We start from the raw sequence: 20,997 nt of genomic DNA on the forward strand, positions 1-20,997 counted from the left end.
TGATGCAGCTAGTTTAGATATTGCATCAGCCAGGATTAGAGGGGGTTTCACCTCTGTGTTTTTCGCACAATCTGTTCAACACTCGCAACGCAGCGGGGCCAAACAAATCCGGGGAACCTTATCAGCTGGGAAACTACGAGCAGGAAAACAGGAAAATAAAAAACGTGCGCGTCATGTTTTCCGCACTTCCCGGCCAGTCTTTTTGCGTGGTAAAAAAGGCCAAGAACTTGGCCAGGTAGCAGGAGGCGCAAGAGGCCATGTGTGCGTCATAAAGTGCTAATTTTCCAAGCAAAAACATGTCAGCAGGCACTTAATAAACTCTTAAGTCCTTTAAATTATTAATAATCTGATGTTGGGTTATAGCTTTAAAGCGTTTAAAAATGTGCAGCTTCTCTCAAAAAGTACTTTTTTCGATCAAGTTTAAGCTTACAACTTTTTTCAGCCTGAAAAAGACCAAAAATATGTAATACAACATTTAATTTAATTGAAAAATCAAAGAATATATCTATATAAAATATCTATAATTCAAACAACATCTTTCAGATACAAACTTATCCAGATATGTTGGTACTCATATATATAGATATAACAAAATGAAATACAACCTTTAACTTAATATAAACATTCGATGATATATCTTTATAAACCGCGACCTGTCTTTAAGATACAAAATGTAATATAAAGTTTAATTTTATATAAAAATCCAATATTATTTCTGTTTAAACCAAGAACTATCTTTTAGGTACAAATTTGACCCGATATTTAGATACTTACTTTTAGTATATACTGAACTTAAAAAGTTAATTGTATATAAAAATCCTATGATATTCCTTTGTAAACCAAGAACTATTTTTTATATACAAACATGGCCAGATATTTTAATACATACTTATTATATAATATTTATCAAAAAATGTAATACAATGTTCAATTTAACTTAAAAATCCAATAATATTCCTTAAAAAATCAGGCACTATCTTTCAGATACGACCTAAACTAGATATAAAGATACTTCAATATATGTTTATTATAATAAAGGTTAATTTCGTTTAAAAGTGCACTGATATTACTATTTCTCTATAAACCAAGAACTATCTTTTAGATACAAACTTAACCAGATATGCAGATACCTACCCATATATTCACTACAAAATGAAATATAAGGTTTAATTTCGCTCAAAAATGCACTGATACAACTATTCCTTTGTAAACCAAGAACTATCTTTCGGATACGTACTTAACCAGATATGTAGATAGCCGCCTATATAGATATCCCCGGTACCTATGTACACACTGCGCTGTGTACTCACATTAAACGGAAAAGTACACACGATCGGGCGGCGCAAACAAAGAACTAGAACCAGAAGAGAGGCCATCGAAAAATCCAAAACCAACTCGGAGCAAATATGTCAAAAAAGCGAAAAATTCAGCAGAAAATAATTGCCCGAAATTGTCGGGGCAAAAAATGAAAGAAGGCAGCTAAAAAACGAGAAACGAAAACGAAAACACGCTGTCGGCTGAAATCGCCGATCGCTGCGCCCAAATAAGTACGCAGCCCATGGGGGGTACGTGGGGTCCGCCCTCCTGCCCCTCCCCAGCAAATCCGCCCACAGCCCCTTTTTGGGGGCAGCAACAAGACGCAGAGCCGATCGATGGATCGTTAAGACCCGAAAAGCCCCAGCCGGAGATTCGTCAAGGGAGCCGAGAAACATTCGATTTTCGGCAGCCTATGTTTTCGCTACACTGCTGGAAATAAAGTTTATCAAAAATATTTAATATGTCATTCTGTTCCCATTTTTATTATACATAGATGGTCTATTTGAGAACTCCAGATCGAATGATTTAATTATTTTTGATAATTTAGTACTTTAATTACTTTTTAGGTACTTTTTTGATTTTTGATCAGTATCAATATGTTTTTTAAGTATTATCATAATGTACCTATTACAGGATTTTAGAACAAAGCAGTTCTGTTTAATTTTAGAATGGCTGTCTTGCGAAATCAACAAATTATTATGAATTCTTAGTGCAGTATTAAAAGAAATTCTTTTGAAAAGTATGGTTGAATAAGAAATAAAAAAAATATTTAAAGCTGTTTCTGTACCTAATTATTTTATTTTCATTTAAGGTTCTTTTTTATGTAATCTTTTTCTAATATATATTGGTATATGTTAAGATTATTTAAACAGTATATACGGTTATTCAGGTTTAAATAATGCCATTTTTATTATTGTATATTTTTTTTAATTGAACAGGTGATGGCTTGTTGTTAAAATGTCAGCTATATAATATTCCACTGTGAACTAATAGGCACCCATATTATTTGTTAAAAATAAAATATAATTAAAATCGCTGACAACCTGTTTTTCAACCTCAATATATAGTTGTTTACCTAGCTGATATATAAGATTCTTATCGCAGTGTACTCCGCCGCTCTTCCGCCTCTCTTCCGCTCTCTTAGCGCTCGCTCCTGCGCGACGCTCTTAAAACGTCGCTCCAACGGTAATCGTACGATCCGCAGGCACACACACACACGCGCCGCTGATCGGCTATATATATTACCACGTCGGCGGCGGCAGCTCATTTCTTGCAGAGACTTCGTGCCGTAAAGATCGAGCTGGAAAGAAGAAGCTAGTCCAAAAAGAAAGTAATCGATAACCGAGATAAATACAACTGCGTGCCCTACCATTTTTTTGCTGTGCAAAGTGCAGTTCCTTGCGCGTGAAACACATCCGAGAAATACAATAACCACCGGTTCGCGCAAGTGCGGCAAAGTGCAAGTGCAAGAGACGCTGAAAGAGCGCTTCGAACAGCGAAGAGAGAGTCCACATACAGAGACACACCAAAAGAAACGGGAAAGAAAGTTCCGCCGCCTTTATCAACAAGATGACGACCAAAATGGCAATCAACGCTAAGGTTGGTAATCAAAAAGCCTACCGATAGGGTGGCGCCGCCAAAAAGCAAAATCTTAACAAGATGGCAACTAAAAGAATTTGGAATATTTGTATAGCCCTATTAATGATCAAATTCTTTGGGTTCCTAAAAAATATATACAAAAACAATAAACCATTTTCTTTTAAGGCCATTTTACATTTCTAAACTTTAAAATTAAAAAATCAAGCTAAGGAGTATTTTTATAGCCTCTAAATCAAGAAAAAAACTTGGATTTTTTAGAAAAAACAATTAAAGAACCTGTAGAATAGCTTGTTTTAAAACGACCCAAACAACTGGTTCCATAATTGACTCCTTAACATTTCTTTTATACGATTTTGTCGCTTCCAAAATATTCTAGTTCAGACGGTGTCTGCCTTATCTATAAATAGGAATTGGAATTCATTTAAATTATAATAAAACATTGTGGCTACGAAAAGTTTAAATGCTTGGCCCATCTCCAGACTCCTCTGCTACAGATAGGCTATTTTCGAACAACCTGCCACGCTCCCAGCTCTCCAGACCACTTGTGTATAAATAGAGCCCATTATGCTTTATTTTGAACATTTATGGCCCGCTGTTATCGCCTGCCCACTCCCCAGCACTCGAAAATCGGCGATAAGCCATATGGCCAGGCAGACTTGTAGACTTGTAGACGACCTATTCGGGTCTTTTGTAGTCCAATTTTCGAACGAGTTTTTAAACGTGCTCGGCCGGTGGTTTTGGGTTTTTGAAGCCAGCTTTTTTGGCTGATGCAATGACGGGCGCCGGTGTCAACTTGGCGTTTTTCTTTCGGCTTAGTCGATAGTTTGGCCGATTTCATCAGCCATCGGCCAAGGAAAGATGAACGACGTCCACTGAAGTATTTGAAAATCGTATACAATGACATGGGCCATTGTAGATTAAATCTTGGCACGCCGCAGAGCCGGAATCGAATCTAAACTGCTGACTCCCCGTCTGACCTGGCATGTGGACTACACCGTACAGCCGGGGTTACAGCAGTCCAAGCCCCATAAACAAGATCGTCTGCCTTGCAAATTGAAAATTAATTAATGTGCAAATCATTTTCGGCAGCCCACCGATTTTGGTTAAGGTCTAGACCCAAATTAGCATACTGTCAGTGGCGGGAAGTGTAGATTTTGGGTACATCAATTGGCTGTTTATTTAGGGAATAATTTATAATTTACAATTCTATAAAGGTTAACAAACTGACAAACCAGAGTAATTAAAAATGTTTTTATTTATATCAAGGGACACAGTTTGTTTTAACTTAAAGAATACAGCTTCTTTGTAGTTTTATATTTATTTTTTAGTATTTATTTTAATTATCTCAGAATAAAATAATAGTTGTTTAAGTTGAGCGTTTCGAAGCTGTTTATCTTGAAATAATTACTTATATTTATTGTTTGGGTATCTTAAATGTAAACTATTTTTAGTACTTTTCTCACCTGGTATTTTTCCTACACACTTGCAGGATATTTTCCGCAACCAGCACCGCCTGATCCGCTTCATCGCCCAGTCTATCCGGCTGTGCAGCAACCAGTCCCTGAAGGCGGCCCAGGCTGCCCAGCTGCAGCAGCAAGAGAAGTCGTCGGCGGACTTCCAGATCACCGCCTCGGTGGATGCGCAGTACACCAGTGCCCCGGAGCCCATTAAGCACGACAAGAATCTGGGCCAGCAGTTCCGCGCCTCCCAGCTCTCCGTTCGACTGGCCGCCCCGGAGCAGCTGCAGCCCAAGCCCGACAACGACGAGGAGCTGGGCTTCGGACGCCTCTTCACCGACCACATGCTCAAGATCTACTACCACAAGAGCCTGGGAGGATGGCAGAGGCCGGAGATCACGCCGCTGGAGAACCTGGTCATGCACCCAGCCGCCAAGGTCCTGCACTACGCCGTTGAGGTAAGACCGAAGTCCCTAACCTAAGATAAAATACAATGCAGATAACTTTCACTTCCCTTTTATCTAAAAACCCTCGTTGGGCGCCAATTTAATAGAACATCAGTTAGTTAAGATACAAAATCGGGGGTCTTAACTTATATTTCTCAAGAAATATCATAAAAAATTCTTAGATAAAAGAGTTTAAAGATAAGTAATTTAAAACTTTAACGGATTTGCTTTATTTTAAATCCTAAATTAACAGTTGCCAATGATGAATATTCATTTTAACACGACCTACAATAAATTCCAACATAGGAAGTTTTAACTATATAAATTCAAGAACTATTAAGATTATGATGAATATTTTTATGACATCCTTAAATAATCTGCATAACTTAGCTGGTTAGATCCTCCCTTGTAAACCTTAAGTAGAGCAATTAGAAAAAACGTTTTGTTCTCGAACCCGCGAGTATTTACATACGTGACTCGAGAGCGTCTTGTAATCCCGTAATCCCCGATCCGTAATCTCTGTAAACAAGTCGCACGTGCGGCCCGTGCGCTGACGTCATCCGATCTGGCACATATAGCTGGGCATGAGAATCAGAATCCGAATCGAAGGCAGGCTGTTGCCAATGGTGCCATGTTGTCTTATCAATCGCCCGCCTTTCGATCCATTGCAGCTCTTCGAGGGCATGAAGGCGTACCGGGGCGTCGACGGCAAGATCCGCATGTTCCGGCCGGACATGAACATGAACCGCATGAACCTGGCTGCCCAGCGCTCCGGCCTGCCCACCTTCGAGGGCAAGGAGTTCGTCCAGTGCATGGCCCGCCTGCTGTCCATCGACTCCGAGTGGGTGCCCCACGCCGACACCGCCAGCCTGTACATCCGCCCCACACTGATCGGCATTGATGTGAGTATACTGGACACTGGGCCAATCCCCGGCTGACGTGGCTAACTTGGATCTCCTCCACTTACAGCCCACGCTGGGAGTGGCCTCCTCGGACTCGGCCCTGCTCTACACGATCCTCAGCCCAGTGGGCAGTTACTTCAAGACGGGCTCCAACGGAGCCGTTTCCCTCCTGGCCGATCCGAGTCATGTGCGTGCCTGGCCCGGCGGCGTGGGCAACCGGAAGATGGGCTCCAACTATGCACCCACCATCAATGTGCAGAAGGAGGCGGCGGCCAAGGGACTGCAGCAGGTGCTGTGGCTCTACGGCGAGGACCACCAGCTGACCGAAGTGGGCACCATGAACATCTTCATGTTCTACGTGAACGAACGGGGAGGTAGGTCGACCTACTCATAAGGCAATCCCTAGTTATATGTATAAATATGTGTGAACTAAAGGAAAAACATATTCTTTTTTGTGATATCATAACAGGAAATGTTAAGTACGCTGATCTATTGGACCCTAATTAGACTAATATATCATTTTTTTCCAAAGTTAAGACAGTTTGCTGGTAAATGTTAGGTACACTGAACTATTGGAAACTAATATATGATACTTTTTTGTGAAATTCTATTCAGGGTATTTAAGTATTAATGATTTATTGGACCTTAATTAGCATAATATATGATATTCTTAGTAAAATATAATAGAATTCACTTAGTAAATGTAGAGAACACTGATCTCTAGGACCTTCAAAAGCATAATATTGATATTGACTTTGTTTAACTCTTCATTAGAATTTCAATTATCGTTGCTTTTAAGTGCACTTTACACTATTGGATCCCAATATATGATACTTTTTTGTGAAATTGTACTCAGGGTACTTAACATTTATTGATATATTGTACCCCAATAAGCATAATATATGATATTATAATGGAATTAACTTAGTAAACGTGGAGAACACTGATCTCTAGAACCTTTAAAAGCATGCTATTTATAAAATATTATGAAAATCCATAACAAATAACTCGGTTAATGTGGAGTATACTGATCTATTGGACCTAATAAGCATAATATATAATATTTTTTGTAAAATGATACACACTTTCTCAGTCTACTTAACATTTATAGATATACCAGACCTTGATAAACGAAATATATATAATTTTTTTTTGTAAAATGTAATACAATTAACTTAGTAGTGATATTTTTTGACCATACGAAGCCTTATAAATGATATAGATTTAAATAGACTTTATAAATGTCTACATTAGATCTTTAAAAATAGCTGTTTTTAGTTTCTAAGGTTTATAACCACCACAGATCCAGATTAACAATCCCCCTTCTCCGCTTACAGAACAAGAACTGGTTACCCCGCCGCTGAGTGGCCTCATCCTGCCCGGCATCACCCGCGACTCCATCCTGAGCATGACCCGGCAGTGGGGCAAGTTCAAGGTGACCGAGGCGAACATCACCATGCCGCAGGTCTGCGAGCTCCTCAACCAGGGAAGGGTAAGTGATTCCCAGGAGAGCCATGTTCCTAGGAGGACCCAACTGATTTTGTGCTCTCATCCCTTGAACAGCTCCTGGAGATCTTCGGCGCGGGAACGGCGTGCGTGGTCAGTCCGGTGAACAGGATCAACTACCTTGGCCAGGACCTGTACATACCCACCATGGAGCAGGAGAAGCCCGTGCACGAGCTGATCCGCGAGACGCTCAGCGACATCCAGTACGGCCGGGTGGACCACCCGTGGTCGGTGGCGATCGACTAGGTCCGCTGAGTGCCCCAGCCCCTCCCCGTACCGTGTATTAGTAGGACTTAGTTGCCAAGTGCTCTGTGGGCTGCCAATGTGCTCGAATTTGTTTCGTTTTTGGTGCATTTAGCCGTGTGCCTGCGTACACCAATTTACATGTAGAGATATATACTTAATGTAGTAGCTTAAGTCGAGGGCCGATTCGTTAGGTTGCATTTAAATGTATATTTATTTATTTATGTCAGCGATGCAAATTGTACATAATTCCAACTGGTTCAATGTTATTTATAGTTTTCTTTTAATTTTTTTTTTCATATTTTTAACTCTTTTTATGTATATGTTTCCTGAAGCTATGAATCGTCTTTTTGCGCTTTTACTTCCAAGCAGCATCGAAAGCGAAGCAAAATTACCAACTACAAATATTTAGATTAGGCAAAGGAGGAGAATTCCCAGAAGGAGTGCGGAATTGGTTGAAAACGTACCGGAGGCGAAATGCATTTATTAGTCTGTAAGTGATCGAGACCGAGATCGAGATCGAAGCGTTCTTGGAGGTAAAAGCGGCGCGAGAGCAGTGCGAGCTGTGACTAAAGCTAATCTGAACCTGAACCCGTCAGTAGAACCTAGGCCTAGGCTGTAGATCCCAACCCGAATCGAGCTGTATACCATACCCGTAGTCTAGGAGCTAAGCGAATCATGCGATGAATAAACGATGACAAGTAGTGAACACATGGCCGGGTGTGCCTTTTTATGAACTATAGTTTGGCAACAACGAAATCACTTTCATTGTGGACTCTAAATTTGGATTAGGCTAGTCTTGGGGCCATTAGTTGGGTGACAGTCTCAGGTGGCGCACCTTAGGTGATTCCTCCAACAGGTGGCTACCAGTGCGGGTGCAAGAATTCTCTATCAGGAGCGTGTCTTCGCTATGTCAGTAGGATAATAATGGATAAATATCGAAGATTAAACCGTATAAAATATCGGTTTTATTTGCTTAACGGTTATTGGCCTTACCGATATTGAACCGGTTTTAATTAAAATATTTGATATCTATTCCAAAAACCTCAAAAGTCACCTAGGTTTGATCAATAGATTGGAAATTAAACAACGAGCTAAACGAGGTATGGCACTCCTCTATCTGACATTTAGTTTTTTAATAACAGCCAAAAAACTGAATATTTAGTGAATATTTTCAAAAAAATCTGAAATTTTAAACATTTTTAGGTTTGAATGCCAAGAGATTGGAAATTAAACAACGAGCTCAACGCTTGGCATTCCGCGATCTGACGTTTAGTTTTTTAATGACAGCCAAAAAACTGAATATTTAGAGCGAAAAATGGGATTCAGATATTTGTTAGGGGGTGCACCATAACATTTTTCAAAAAAATCTGAAATTTTAAAAATTTCTAGGTTTTAATGCCAAAAGATTGGAAATTAAACAACGAGCTCAGCGAGGCATGGCATTCCGCGATCTGACGTTTAGTTTTTTAATGACAGCCAAAAAACTGAATATTTAGTGCGAAAAATGGGATTCAGATATTTGTTAGGGGGTGCACCATAAATTTTTCAAAAAAATCTGAAATTTTTAAAATTTTTAGGTTTGAGTGCCAAAAGATTGGAAATTAAACAACGAGCTCAGCGAGGCACGGCATTCCGCGTTTAGTTTTTTAATGACAGCCAAAAAACTGAATATTTAGTGCGAAAATTGGGATTCAGATATTTGTTAGGGGGTGCACCATAAAATTTTTCAAAAAAATCTGAAATTTTAAAAATTTCTAGGTTTGAGTGCCAAAAGATTGGAAATTAAACAACGAGCTCAACGCTTGGCATTCCGCGATCTGACGTTTAGTTTTTTAATGACAGCCAAAAAACTGAATATTTAGAGCGAAAAATGGGATTCAGATATTTGTTAGGGGGTGCACCATAACATTTTTCAAAAAAATCTGAAATTTTAAAAATTTCTAGGTTTTAATGCCAAAAGATTGGAAATTAAACAACGAGCTCAGCGAGGCATGGCATTCCGCGATCTGACGTTTAGTTTTTTAATGACAGCCAAAAAACTGAATATTTAGTGCGAAAAATGGGATTCAGATATTTGTTAGGGGGTGCACCATAAAATTTTTCAAAAAAATCTGAAATTTTAAAAATTTCTAGGTTTTAATGCCAAAAGATTGGAAATTAAACAACGAGCTCAACGAGGCATGGCATTCCGCGATCTGACGTTTAGTATTTTAATGACAGCCAAAAAACTGAATATTTAGTGCGAAAAATGGGATTCAGATATTTGTTAGGGGGTGCACCATAAAATTTTTCAAAAAAATCTGAAATTTTAAAAATTTCTAGGTTTTAATGCCAAAAGATTGGAAATTAAACAACGAGCTCAACGAGGCATGGCATTCCGCGTTTAGTTTTTTAATGACAGCCAAAAAACTGAATATTTAGTGCGAAAAATGGAATTCAGATATTTGTTAGGGGGTGCACCATAAAATTTTTCAAAAAAATCTGAAATTTTAAAAATTTTCCGGTTTGAGTGCCAAAAGATTGGAAATTAAACAACGAGCTCAACGCTTGGCATTCCTCGATCTGACGTTTAGTTTTTTAATGACAGCCAAAAAACTGAATATTTAGTGCGAAAAATGGGATTCAGATATTTGTTAGGGGGTGCACCATAAATTTTTAAAAAAAATCTGAAATTTTTAAAATTTTTAGGTTTGAGTGCCAAAAGATTGGAAATTAAACAACGAGCTCAGCGAGGCACGGCATTCCTCGATCTGACGTTTAGTTTTTTAATGACAGCCAAAAAACTGAATATTTAGTGCGAAAAATGGGACTCAGATATTTGTAAGGCTATATTTTGAATGCCAATAGATTGGAAATTAAGCAAAGAGGTTAGTGAGGTATAGTTTATTTTTGAACCCCTAAAAATTCAAGGAAAACCCAATAACACAACTTTTTTTCTCAAAAATTATTTTAGAATAAAAAGTTGTTACGAACTGTATATTTTTCGGTGGCAGTGCCGCTAGCTCAGCCTTAACCCAGGACAGAGTACCCCTAATGCCGCAGCTCGCAACATAAAATATCGACAGCTCCGCTGACTCACATCTCTAAGCTAACGGTCATCACTAAGAACCAAAACGTAAACAAAAATAAACATTTACAAATCTTGACGGCAATGGGTTTTATTTGATGGCTATTGATGACTTAGCCAAGCGCTCCCGCCCAACCATCGATGCTGCAGGGCACCACCCATTGTGGTCCCGCCATACTACATGACTTCTCCCAAAATTAGATCATTTAAGGTAATCTCAGAGCAAACCTGGATTAATTCTGAAATTCGCCCGCCAGATTCATCCCGCTGCAGCAGCTATCGACCTAACCTATCGATAGAGTCCCTCTGGTTATCGACTCTAATTGCAACAGAAAAACTAAGCTTTCATTCATGTACTTACAAAACTAATAGTAAATAGAAACCCAAGTAAGCTATAAATTTAATATCTTCAAATGTTCGGACACCGTAATTTACAAATAATATAGATATGCGATATTTCGGTGCAATAAATATCGCTATGATAGTCTTTTTAATAAAAATATCGATGTATCGAAACTTTGATACACTTTCGACATGGCATTGCCCACCTCTATTTTGAGAGTGTTTTTTTTGTGTTCGGTTCGCGGTCTCCAGTGGCTCCGCTTTTTATGGCCCGCTCTTAATCTTATCGCAAATCAAACCGCGGGCAATGAGAATTGTAATTGCATTTTTTGGCTAACGGCAACGGCTTCGCACAGTGGCCTTGAATTGGGACTGACATTGTATCCCCATCCGTATCCGAATCCGCATCCGTATCCGAGTATCTGAGTATCGAGTCCAAGCGCAGAGAATCGAGTTCTTGAGGTGGAAAAATGCCCGTGAAGACAGTGAATCGTCAGCAGAGCCAAACGCCAGCCCAACAGCTGCAAATGCAGCAGCAGCGGGACGTGGAGAATGGCCTTTATCCCACGATTCCGCCCGAGCGCCGCTCGCCGCCCACCCGGCCGCAGACGCTGCGGCAGGACACCATCGACATGGAGGAGATACCGCTGAACCAGACCAACGCCCAGGAGCCCGAGGATCGGCGCAAAATGCACGAGATATTCGACAAGGTGGGTTAGGGCGCACAAATCGTTGGGTTATCCAAGGAAGGAGGCACTATCGGGTGAAGACCAGAACATAGATTGTATAGGGCAATTACCAGGTAATATTCAAGTTTCAGCTGGGAAAACAAGGGTTAAGCAAAGATATTTAAAGTATCTTTGGAAATGGCAGCCAAACTGGGGTTAATTTTAAAGCTATAGCAAGGCAAAGATGATTAATACAAGAAAAATTGCAGCAGTGCTTGGGTTAATATTGAAGTTATGGCAAATCACACATTTTTTGTTAACCCATGACAACCAATAGCAGCATTGGGATTAATGCCAGAAAAATGGCAGCAACACTTGGGTTAATATTGCAGTTATGGCGAGGCAAGGAAATTGTTAGCCCATGGCAACCAACGCCAGCATGAGGGTTAAGCCAGAACCGGACATTGTGAAATAGCAGCCGCAGTGGGGTTAAGGTTAGAACCTGGGAAATTAGGAAAACAGAGGGAGAATCGCAATTAAAACACTCAGCCGGCACTCAATACACTCGCACACGTCCGTGTGAATGGAGTTGCTTGTTTGTGGTCTTGGCCTTATAGCCGTCTTCTTCTCGCCCTTGGTGAAAGTTGGGTTTGATGAATCATCTGAGCATCGATCCGCTAGTGCGGCGCTCCTCGCACTCCCCCGAAAGCCCCACCTTTAACCCATCAACGGGCTCAGGGCGAAAAAAGATACAGATCTGCAATGCAAGTTTTTCACTATTGTTTATTGATACTTTAAGAACTAGAAATATCTTCTCTATAATACAAGATTATGCAAATTAAAGTCCTTAATTCTATTTTTTATTTGTTCGTTTATAGCACTTTATGTAAATATATCCTACAGAATATATCCTATATGTAGATCATTTTGAAATCTTATAGCTCATTTTATTTGCCTAGTTTTATTGCAATGCTACTAAATATAGCTCATACAAAATTAAATTCCAAGAAGAATCTGATGACAAATCTCAAAACAAGAAGGGTTTTTTTCGGAATTTTAGCTTAGAATTTTTATTTAAAATACTATAACGTTTTTTATTCAATTTTCCAGCTTACAAATTAGTAATTTCTCAAACATTTTAATGCACAAAGGCAAATAAATTAATTCAACATATTAAAAACACTTTTTCCGAGGCTTAACCCATCAGAGCCCCCTTGTCACTCAGTTTAGCACCTTCCGTAGAATTTTATTTCCTGAGCTATTTTTTGTGCATTTTGTTTTCCTAACATTGAAAACCTGTGGGAAAGCGGGGGATGACGGGGAGAGAGTTTTCTTATCGTGACAGAGGGGCGGCGAAAAAAGAGAAAAAAAACCGGTTATAAATTATTGTTTGCTCGCTTTGAGTTCTGCCTTGGTTTTTGTTGCTGTTTTATTCTTGGCTGGCGTTAGTCACTTAACCTCCGGCTGGCCCACCGGCCCCCGACGACACCCAGCGCCCACCTGTTTGCATTTGTTGTTGCCCGGGCTGCCATTATCAATTGCCATTTCTGGATTTCTGCTTCTCACTTCTGCCACCGCGAAGGTACATACTCCTCGATGTACGTACTCCTCTTGATTCACCACTTTTGCTCTTTACAAAGCCCCTGGCAACACGGGGGATTATCCCATTTCATCAGGCGGCTCGGGTTCGTTCGACTTACTCAAGCGAATGAGTACAAGTTTGGGCATTTGATTAGCATACAAGATGAGCTGCCCGCTCCGAGTCCCATTCGATCCCATCTCCCTGGAAACCAACATTCCACACACACATTCCTCCTCTGCGCCGGCAATCTTATCTGGCTTCAGGCGCCCCAAACATTCGAGTGGCCGGCGAGAGGGCCAAAATACTGTTTGGGCTTTCTCAAGCTTCTATTCAATAATCTAGCCATGATAAGCAAAATAAAATATGAAACACATTACAGCGAAACGGCAGTCGACCTCTGGGTTTTTGCAAAATACTATACTAAAATGCGTTTATGCGATGGCCATATCATGCTTTCATTTCATGACTTGTGTCGGAGTTGCCAGATTAAGAGAAATACATGAAAACCACTTTTGACAAGTTGTTCTTTCACTCAGTGGCGAGGAAATTAATGTCCATGATTAAAAATATGTAATACTGATTGGAACACACTTTTTCTTTAATACAAGCAAGTTTATTACGTGCAAATGGAATAGAAAATCCGGCACACCTTTTTCCATCGGTCCGTCATCTCTGTTAGCAGAGATGGAATAAAAGCATATTTCACGTTTTTAAGTATCCATGATTTTGTTTGTTTGGGCTTTCTCAAGCTTCTATTCAATAATCTAGCCATGAAATAAGCAAAATAAAATATGAAACATATTATAGCGAAACGGCAGTCGACCTCTGGGTTTTTGCAAATTACTATACTAAAATGCGTTTATGCGGTGGCCATATCATGCTTTCATTTCATGACTTGTGTCGGAGTTGCCAGATTAAGAGAAATACATGAAAACCACTTTTGACAAGTTGTTCTTTCACTCAGTGGCGAGGAAATTAATGTCCATGATTAAAAATATGTAATACTGATTGGAACACACTTTTTCTTTAATACAAGCAAGTTTATTACGTGCAAATGGAATAGAAAATCCGGCACACCTTTTTCCATCGGTCCGTCATCTCTGTCAGCATAGCATATTTCACGTTTTTAAGAATCCATGATTTCTCCATAGAGACAATTTGTGTTAATAAATATTAATTAAAGTTAATAAATAAAGCCTCATGATAGACAAAAAATCGTATTTATTCCCCCAAAACTTCGGTTGCCATAAAGTTATTTACAATATCAGATAAAGACCAAACTTGTGAGGTAAAAGACCATAGACGTTATTTGCCAAAAAGCTACTTGGGCCGAGGAAAGTGCGAGCTAGACAACTGGGACTGTGTCATTTTGATATTTCCAAAATATCATGTTGATATGTCACAGATAAGAGGCTTTCTGATATGAGAAAACACCGCCAAGATGACCATTTTTTGGTTGCAGGTACACTATGTATACTTCGCAACAAACTATGTGGATCCCAAGTTGCCTATTATATCATTTCGGAAATTTACAATGCTGTGATGTTCTAATGGTTTTCTTAGCAACTGTGACTAAGACCAATCCCCTCGACAAATCCCCTGCACAACCACTACCCGCTTATCGCCCGATTGTCCAACATTCAGTAGTGTTTTTCTTTATTTCTAAAAACATTTTAGGGTGTAATACATTGGCCCATGTCTGGGTTGGGGGCTAAACACGTCTATAAAATATAAAATATATGTTTTTTTCCTTTTCTCTTCGGGGAACCAATTTCTAAGTGCGAACATTGACATTTCGCTGGCTCTCCCCCTTTGTTTGCCCAGTTTCTATGATTAGTTGCGTTAATTGTCGGCTTTTTTGTGTTTATTTGCTTATGTGGACTATGCAAAGCCATAAAGAGTGCGAATTCAGATATCTTTAAAAAAAATACTGTTTCTCTGGGTACTACGATTACGTTCTCGGAGACCAGTTGTTTAGACTGGCTTATTGTAATGTGATACCTTCTGCTACTCCTATTATTAGATTTCATTTATGGAAGTCGGTTATTTACACTGCCTTGAACACCTTGTCGTTTTTCCTAAAAAAATAGAGCCTAAGTTAAATATATAACTACTTTTTATAAAGAGATTTGTTGGCCCACATTGTTTGCTATTTTGTTGTGCAAACGATTTGGGGATAATAAAAAGTGACTTTGTTTTATTATAGGGGGTGCCCCTTCTTAAGAAAACCATGTCTGGCTATAGGGAATTTCACTTTGGGAGTAACTATTTTAAGAATAACTATAATATTTAAATTATGGGTTTTTCGAAATTACAAATAACTTAGTTTAACTTGTTAAAGAAACAACTATATACACATATTCAGATGGTGACGAATTCCTTAAAAATTATCGGCTAAGAAGTTCTGTGAGTATAATTGAAAGGTCAGTGCGGAGCTTATCTATAAGAAACGCTTTTTATGGCTTGGAAATCGGGCGAGAGCGATAAGGAAATAACAGCCATATAAGGGCTTTCGATGGGAATGATTGCAAATTGCCGGAAGTCAAGTTTAAAAATAAAATATGTAATTTTTTACAGGAAAGATTTTTGAAGAATATTTTTTGTAACCTTGGTGACAATTGTAAGATGTTTTTTTTTTTTTTAAGCAGGAAAGATTTTTTAAACCACATACTATTTTGAGGATTTTTGTGCAAATGTTATATACTTTTTTAAAGGATTTTATGGATTTTTTAAATCACATTCTTTGTCAAAGATTATTGTTTTCCAGCCTTAGTGACAATTGTGCAACTGCAAGTGACTTTCGGTTTGTTTTCGATTGGCCTCGTTTGGACTGCTAGTTTCTCGCCTCGATTGGTGGCATTCATTCCTGGCCATTTATGGACACTTTTTGGCCCGACTGCATTTGTTATGATGTGGCAATTGTCTTGGTTAAGCAACCAAAAGGGGGAAAATCAATCAAGAAACCTGATCATTTGATGGGATTTTATATTTTTGCACAATATAATTTGGAATTTGGAATAGTTCGGCGGCTGGCTTGCCCTTTACTCCGAGTCTGAGGGCAGGTCAAAGTAGGTGGACTTCTGGTGATTCGGCATGGCAGAGCCGGGGGCCAGCGGCTCCTCCTCGTCGAAGACGTCCTGCCAGGTCGGCTGCTCCTGCCACTCGCTCTCCATGGCCATCTCCAGCTCCTGTTCCTTCTGCCGGAGCAGGCGCATCCGCAGTCGCTGCTGCTGCTGCTGCTGCAAAAGGATTGGCGGACGCCGGGGGGCGGCCACGTCGCGGATCAGCGATGCCAGGTTGACCAGCCAAGAAGGAGGCAGGGCTGGCCGCGTGGCACTCAGGCCGTGCCGCCCCAGACGCTGCACCTGGCGTCGCTCCAGCGCCGCCAGCTCCTGCTTGGCAGAGCCGGTGCAGAGATTGAGGGCCGCGAAGAGGCCGGCCATGCCCAGGTAGAGAATCAGCACGGTGACGAAGCCGGACGACTCCTGGAGCGGCCCCTCCTCCTCCTCCTCCGCCGGCAGGCCGTCGCAGGGAGCAGCCGGCGTCCAGCCCAGCCAGGAGGTCACGTGGCGGGTCATCTCCATCACCCGCGACATTCTCCAAGGGTTAAATCTGGCCAAAAATTAGGGTTGGGGTGAAGGGTTAACATATGTATCACTTTAGTTTGCTTGAATCATCCAATCAAAGTGCTCTAAAAATCAAACTAAAATTCTTTGGCTCTTTCGTTTGAAATCAAATTCATTCCAGCCAAATTTATATTTAAGTTTCCTATAATGTGAATTTTCCTATAAAAGAAATACACTTACTCTAAAAGAGGTGTTTATTTATAAAGAATTTTTTTATTAACCAAAATTTGATCCCATTGTACTTATTCTCAGTGACATTCTAATAAAGGTAAAGAAAATATTACTTTAATTTAATCTGAATTCCTTGAGTGTCATACATTTCATTCTTAAGAAATTAAGCCCCTCTAGCCAATCAAAATAATATAATCTGTAATTTCATATTATCTTAATTGGTGACAACGAATCGTAAATCGTGTTAGTAAATTGATATTATTAATTTAATTTATTCTTAATAAAAATGTGTTTGGTTTGGGACTTAAGAAGAAGTTTCTTAGTTAAAGCCAAACTATATTTTTATGATTATACTTTAAAAACTAATATAAACGTACGTTTTGAGTATACTTAGTATACGTTTCTATGTTTTTAAAAACGAATTGTGGGAATATTTACTTGTTATAGAGTTCCAATTCCAAATAGTAAAAATCCTTCTTGATCTTGTTAACTGCTTTGCAAGTCCTGGCTATCCTGGTGTCTGAATTTTGCTGTTGAACTTTATCAAATTCTATGGAATGGCTGGATACTATTTAGGGGCTACTTCAGGATGTTCTATTTTTGGTGTCGGTGCGGGCCTGTCCGCCCAGCCGGAATTTATACTAGGAACTGAGTTTCTACTCCTTTTTTAGAAACCCACCCAATGACACTTCCTCACAAAGCCTATTGCGATGGTTTGTTAGTATAAAATACTATGGAAAAAAAAAAATTATATAGTATGATGAATCATCAGTTTTTGGAAACAAACAACACTATATTAATTCTTAAATACAGATTCCATTAGTTTCCGCCTTATTTATAATTTAAAAAAAACCAAAGGCCTTTTAAAATAGTTAAAAATATAATGTACAATATAATAATAATTGGAAAAACAAATAAAATAAATATAAAAAATTAAAAAAACATAATATAAAAATATAAATAAGTGTTATTTGGTGTCATTTCCTTTATTAAGTAACAAAGAATCATCAGATTTTGAAAACAACAACACTATATTAATTCTTAACTACAAATTCCATTAGTTTCCGCCTTATTAATATTTAAAAAAAATACCAAAGGCCTTTTTGAAATAGTTAAAAATATAATAAATAATATAATAATAATTGGAAAAAAATGTGAAATGTTTTTAAAGAATTTAAAAAATATATATATATATAAAATTGATTACTAACTCTTTACCTTACCCCCACAGCACGACTCCGACAGGGACGGACTGATCAGCACGCACGAGCTGAAGGAGCTCATCTCGGACGGCTACTGCCGGGACATCCCCGCCTACATTGCCGAGCAGATCCTGAAGCGCAGCGACGCGGACAACGATGGCCACCTGGACTTCGAGGAGTTCTACGCGATGTCGCTGCGCCACAAGTGGATGGTGCGCAACATGCTCACCCGCTACTGCCGCTACGTGGTGCCGCCCCCGAAGCCCTTGGAGGGCGACGAGCCGGACGGCGCCTACGAGAAGCAGATGTCCATCTGCCCGCCGCCGCTCACCATGGTCCTCTTCTCGATCATCGAGATCATCATGTTCCTGGTGGACGTCATTCACTTTCAGTAAGCCATCTCCGGCGATTTGCCAGGGAACCCTCTGCAATACGAACCACTTTCTGTAGGCCAAACTGCTGATCTCAAGCTTCTTGTTTCAGTTTTTTATTCGCTGGAAGTACTATTAAAATTCTTAAAAATAAATAATAGCATCTGTAGTGACAGATTTTTTTGTAATAATGAATTTTGAAATGTATTTGCTAATAGAAGTTGGTCCCTAAGAAGGGGTTTTTTTTATAAGTGACGGCCTAGCATTTATAAAATGTGTTTGAAATATAGTATATTTAATAAAAAAAATATAATATATTATAATATAACATATTAATATACTGAAGAAACTCTTTTTGTTTATAAAAAGTTTTCGAAATAACTAGATTATCATATATAAATATACTTAGATAGCATTTTGTATTCTCCTTTGAAAAATATGCCTAGAAAGTGGTTCAATTTAAGAGGTATCATAATCATATCATGCATAAATAACTTATGATATTTACATTCCACCTTTCAGAGATGACCCCAACTACCAGGACCGCATAGGCGAGAGCACGAGCGGGCCGGCGGCCACTCTGTTCATCTACAATCCCTACAAGCGCTACGAGGGCTGGCGCTTCGTGAGCTACATGTTCGTCCACGTGGGCATCATGCATCTGATGATGAACCTGATCATCCAGATCTTTCTGGGCATCGCCCTGGAGCTGGTGCACCACTGGTGGCGCGTGGGCCTGGTCTATCTGGCTGGTGTTCTGGCCGGCTCCATGGGCACCTCGCTCACAAGCCCCCGTATCTTCCTGGCGGGTGCGTCGGGTGGAGTGTACGCCCTGATCACGGCGCACATTGCCACGATTATAATGGTAAAATATAAGCTATTAATATGTTTAATAGTTTAATTTAACTTACAAGTACTATATAATTTGTGTTGCATGCTAAGAGCCCTGCATTTGTGTCCCTTGAAACCTTTTTAAGAAACACAAAAACGCGAATTCTTTAGATTTCTCTTTACTGCATGAAATTCTTATTAAAATTTATTATTTTTTAAATAAAATTTTGTTCCACTACATGACCCACACATTCCCAAATGTAATTAATGATCAACTTATCAAAAATAAATCAATTATTAATATTTATGTCGCTTCGACTTTTTAAGTATCACCTAAATTAAGAAATTGAATACGCGAATTCTTTAGATTTCTGTTTCACTGTAGTTTTATACATACCCAAATGCAATTAATTAATTATTAACTTATCAATGGATTATTAATAATTGTGTCATTTAAACCTTTTTAAATAACAAGTAAATTTATAAAATGTAAACTGCGAATTCTTTAGGTTTCTGTTTAATTGCACCTAAATTATAATTACACCTAAATTTGAAAATTGAATAAGTGAAATCTATAGATTTCTGTTTTACTGCATGAACCTAAGTGTAATTGATTATTAATTAATTTATCGTTAAAGTTCGTTAAGTTCTCGAATTCTTGAGTTTTGTGATGCACTGCTTGATCCATAGTGTAAATAATTATTTATTAATTAATAAATAATCAATCAATTATTATTATTTATATCACTTAAACCTTTGTAATTTGCAAATTTTATTTGCAGTAAATGTTAGAAATGTAATTCGAGAGTTCTTTAGACTTCTGCTTCATACAAACCCATATTTAATCATTGTGATTACCTCTCCGCCCACAGAACTACTCGGAGATGGAGTACGCCATCGTCCAGCTGCTGGCCTTCCTGGTGTTCTGCTTCACCGACCTGGGCACCTCGGTGTACCGCCACCTGACCGACCAGCACGACCAGATTGGCTACGTGGCGCACCTGTCCGGCGCCGTCGCCGGCCTGCTGGTGGGGATCGGGGTGCTGCGCAACCTGGAGGTGCGCCGCTGGGAGCGCATCCTCTGGTGGGTGGCCGTCATCGTCTACTTCGCCCTGATGACCACCGGCATCATCATCCACGTGTTCGTGCCCGACTACTTCCCCAAACAGGAGTACAACTAGCCGTAGAACCTAGCCCTAGCCCTAGCCCTAGCCTAGACCATGTCCAAAGTGCACTTCGACGTTGAGCCGAGGCTGCAGTACGCACAGTGCTATCTATAGGATGCCAGATCACCAGATCCCCCCGCCTCCTGACCTGCCTACCAATGCCGACCATGTGCCTACGCGAGCTGCGACCATAATTTATTGTCTTTATCTTACACCTTGCCATGGCAGTTCCCATCCCATCCGTACGCATGGTGTGCGTATTTTATATATTTATATATATTCTCGATCTACACGATGCAACGAAATGCCTGGGGTGGCTTGCCCCTGAGAACAAAACTCAGCCGCATTTGTATTGTACATTTCGTGATTTTTTTTTACAAAGCAATCAATGATAATGAGAGATATTTTTTAAACAAAGTGTACTGTATATTTTTGGAGACTTACTATTAAGATCTTATATTTAAATGCAATAAAAACAATGTCTTTGTATGGAGAACT

At 39.4% G+C, this 20,997-nt stretch overlaps 3 protein-coding genes across 3 annotated transcripts; 2 read left to right on the top strand and 1 right to left on the bottom strand.

The window, feature by feature from the left end:
- The first annotated feature begins 2,574 nt into the window (after positions 1 to 2,574).
- On the top strand, positions 2,575 to 8,179 carry LOC108036351 (branched-chain-amino-acid aminotransferase, cytosolic). The gene is made up of 6 exons (XM_017112428.3): positions 2,575 to 2,916; positions 4,406 to 4,831; positions 5,491 to 5,721; positions 5,789 to 6,095; positions 7,059 to 7,213; positions 7,285 to 8,179. Exons 1-6 carry the CDS (start codon positions 2,887 to 2,889, stop codon positions 7,471 to 7,473), a joined length of 1,338 nt encoding a protein of 445 aa, XP_016967917.1. The 5' UTR covers positions 2,575 to 2,886; the 3' UTR covers positions 7,474 to 8,179.
- Positions 8,180 to 11,099: 2,920 nt separating this feature from the next.
- On the top strand, positions 11,100 to 20,995 carry LOC108035987 (protein rhomboid). Its single transcript, XM_017111835.3, has 4 exons — positions 11,100 to 11,592; positions 18,161 to 18,522; positions 19,025 to 19,367; positions 20,206 to 20,995. The coding sequence occupies exons 1-4, from the start codon at positions 11,353 to 11,355 to the stop codon at positions 20,512 to 20,514; spliced, it is 1,254 nt and encodes a 417-aa protein (XP_016967324.1). The 5' UTR covers positions 11,100 to 11,352; the 3' UTR covers positions 20,515 to 20,995.
- Positions 16,100 to 17,642, bottom strand: LOC108035992 (uncharacterized). The gene is made up of 2 exons (XM_017111859.3): positions 17,368 to 17,642; positions 16,100 to 16,744 (listed from the first exon to the last, which is right to left on the bottom strand). The coding sequence occupies exon 2, from the start codon at positions 16,726 to 16,728 to the stop codon at positions 16,174 to 16,176; it is 555 nt and encodes a 184-aa protein (XP_016967348.3). The 5' UTR covers positions 16,729 to 16,744; positions 17,368 to 17,642; the 3' UTR covers positions 16,100 to 16,173.
- Positions 20,996 to 20,997: the final 2 nt, after the last annotated feature.

Source organism: Drosophila biarmipes, chromosome X, assembly GCF_025231255.1.
Source record: "Drosophila biarmipes strain raj3 chromosome X, RU_DBia_V1.1, whole genome shotgun sequence".
Taxonomy (NCBI): Eukaryota; Metazoa; Arthropoda; class Insecta; order Diptera; family Drosophilidae; genus Drosophila; species Drosophila biarmipes.

Bases quoted from the DNA above. Each gene is read 5' to 3' on its own strand.
- LOC108035992 (XM_017111859.3), bottom strand. From the start codon at position 16,728: ATGTCGCGGGTGATGGAGATGACCCGCCACGTGACCTCCTGGCTGGGC.
- LOC108035987 (XM_017111835.3), top strand. From the start codon at position 11,353: ATGCCCGTGAAGACAGTGAATCGTCAGCAGAGCCAAACGCCAGCCCAA. The intron at 11,593-18,160 runs GTGGGTTAGGGC...TTACCCCCACAG, and splicing joins TGCACGAGATATTCGACAAG to CACGACTCCGACAGGGACGG. The intron at 19,368-20,205 runs GTAAAATATAAG...CTCCGCCCACAG, and splicing joins ACATTGCCACGATTATAATG to AACTACTCGGAGATGGAGTA.
- LOC108036351 (XM_017112428.3), top strand. From the start codon at position 2,887: ATGACGACCAAAATGGCAATCAACGCTAAG. The intron at 5,722-5,788 runs GTGAGTATACTG...CTCCACTTACAG, and splicing joins CCACACTGATCGGCATTGAT to CCCACGCTGGGAGTGGCCTC. The intron at 7,214-7,284 runs GTAAGTGATTCC...TCCCTTGAACAG, and splicing joins AGCTCCTCAACCAGGGAAGG to CTCCTGGAGATCTTCGGCGC.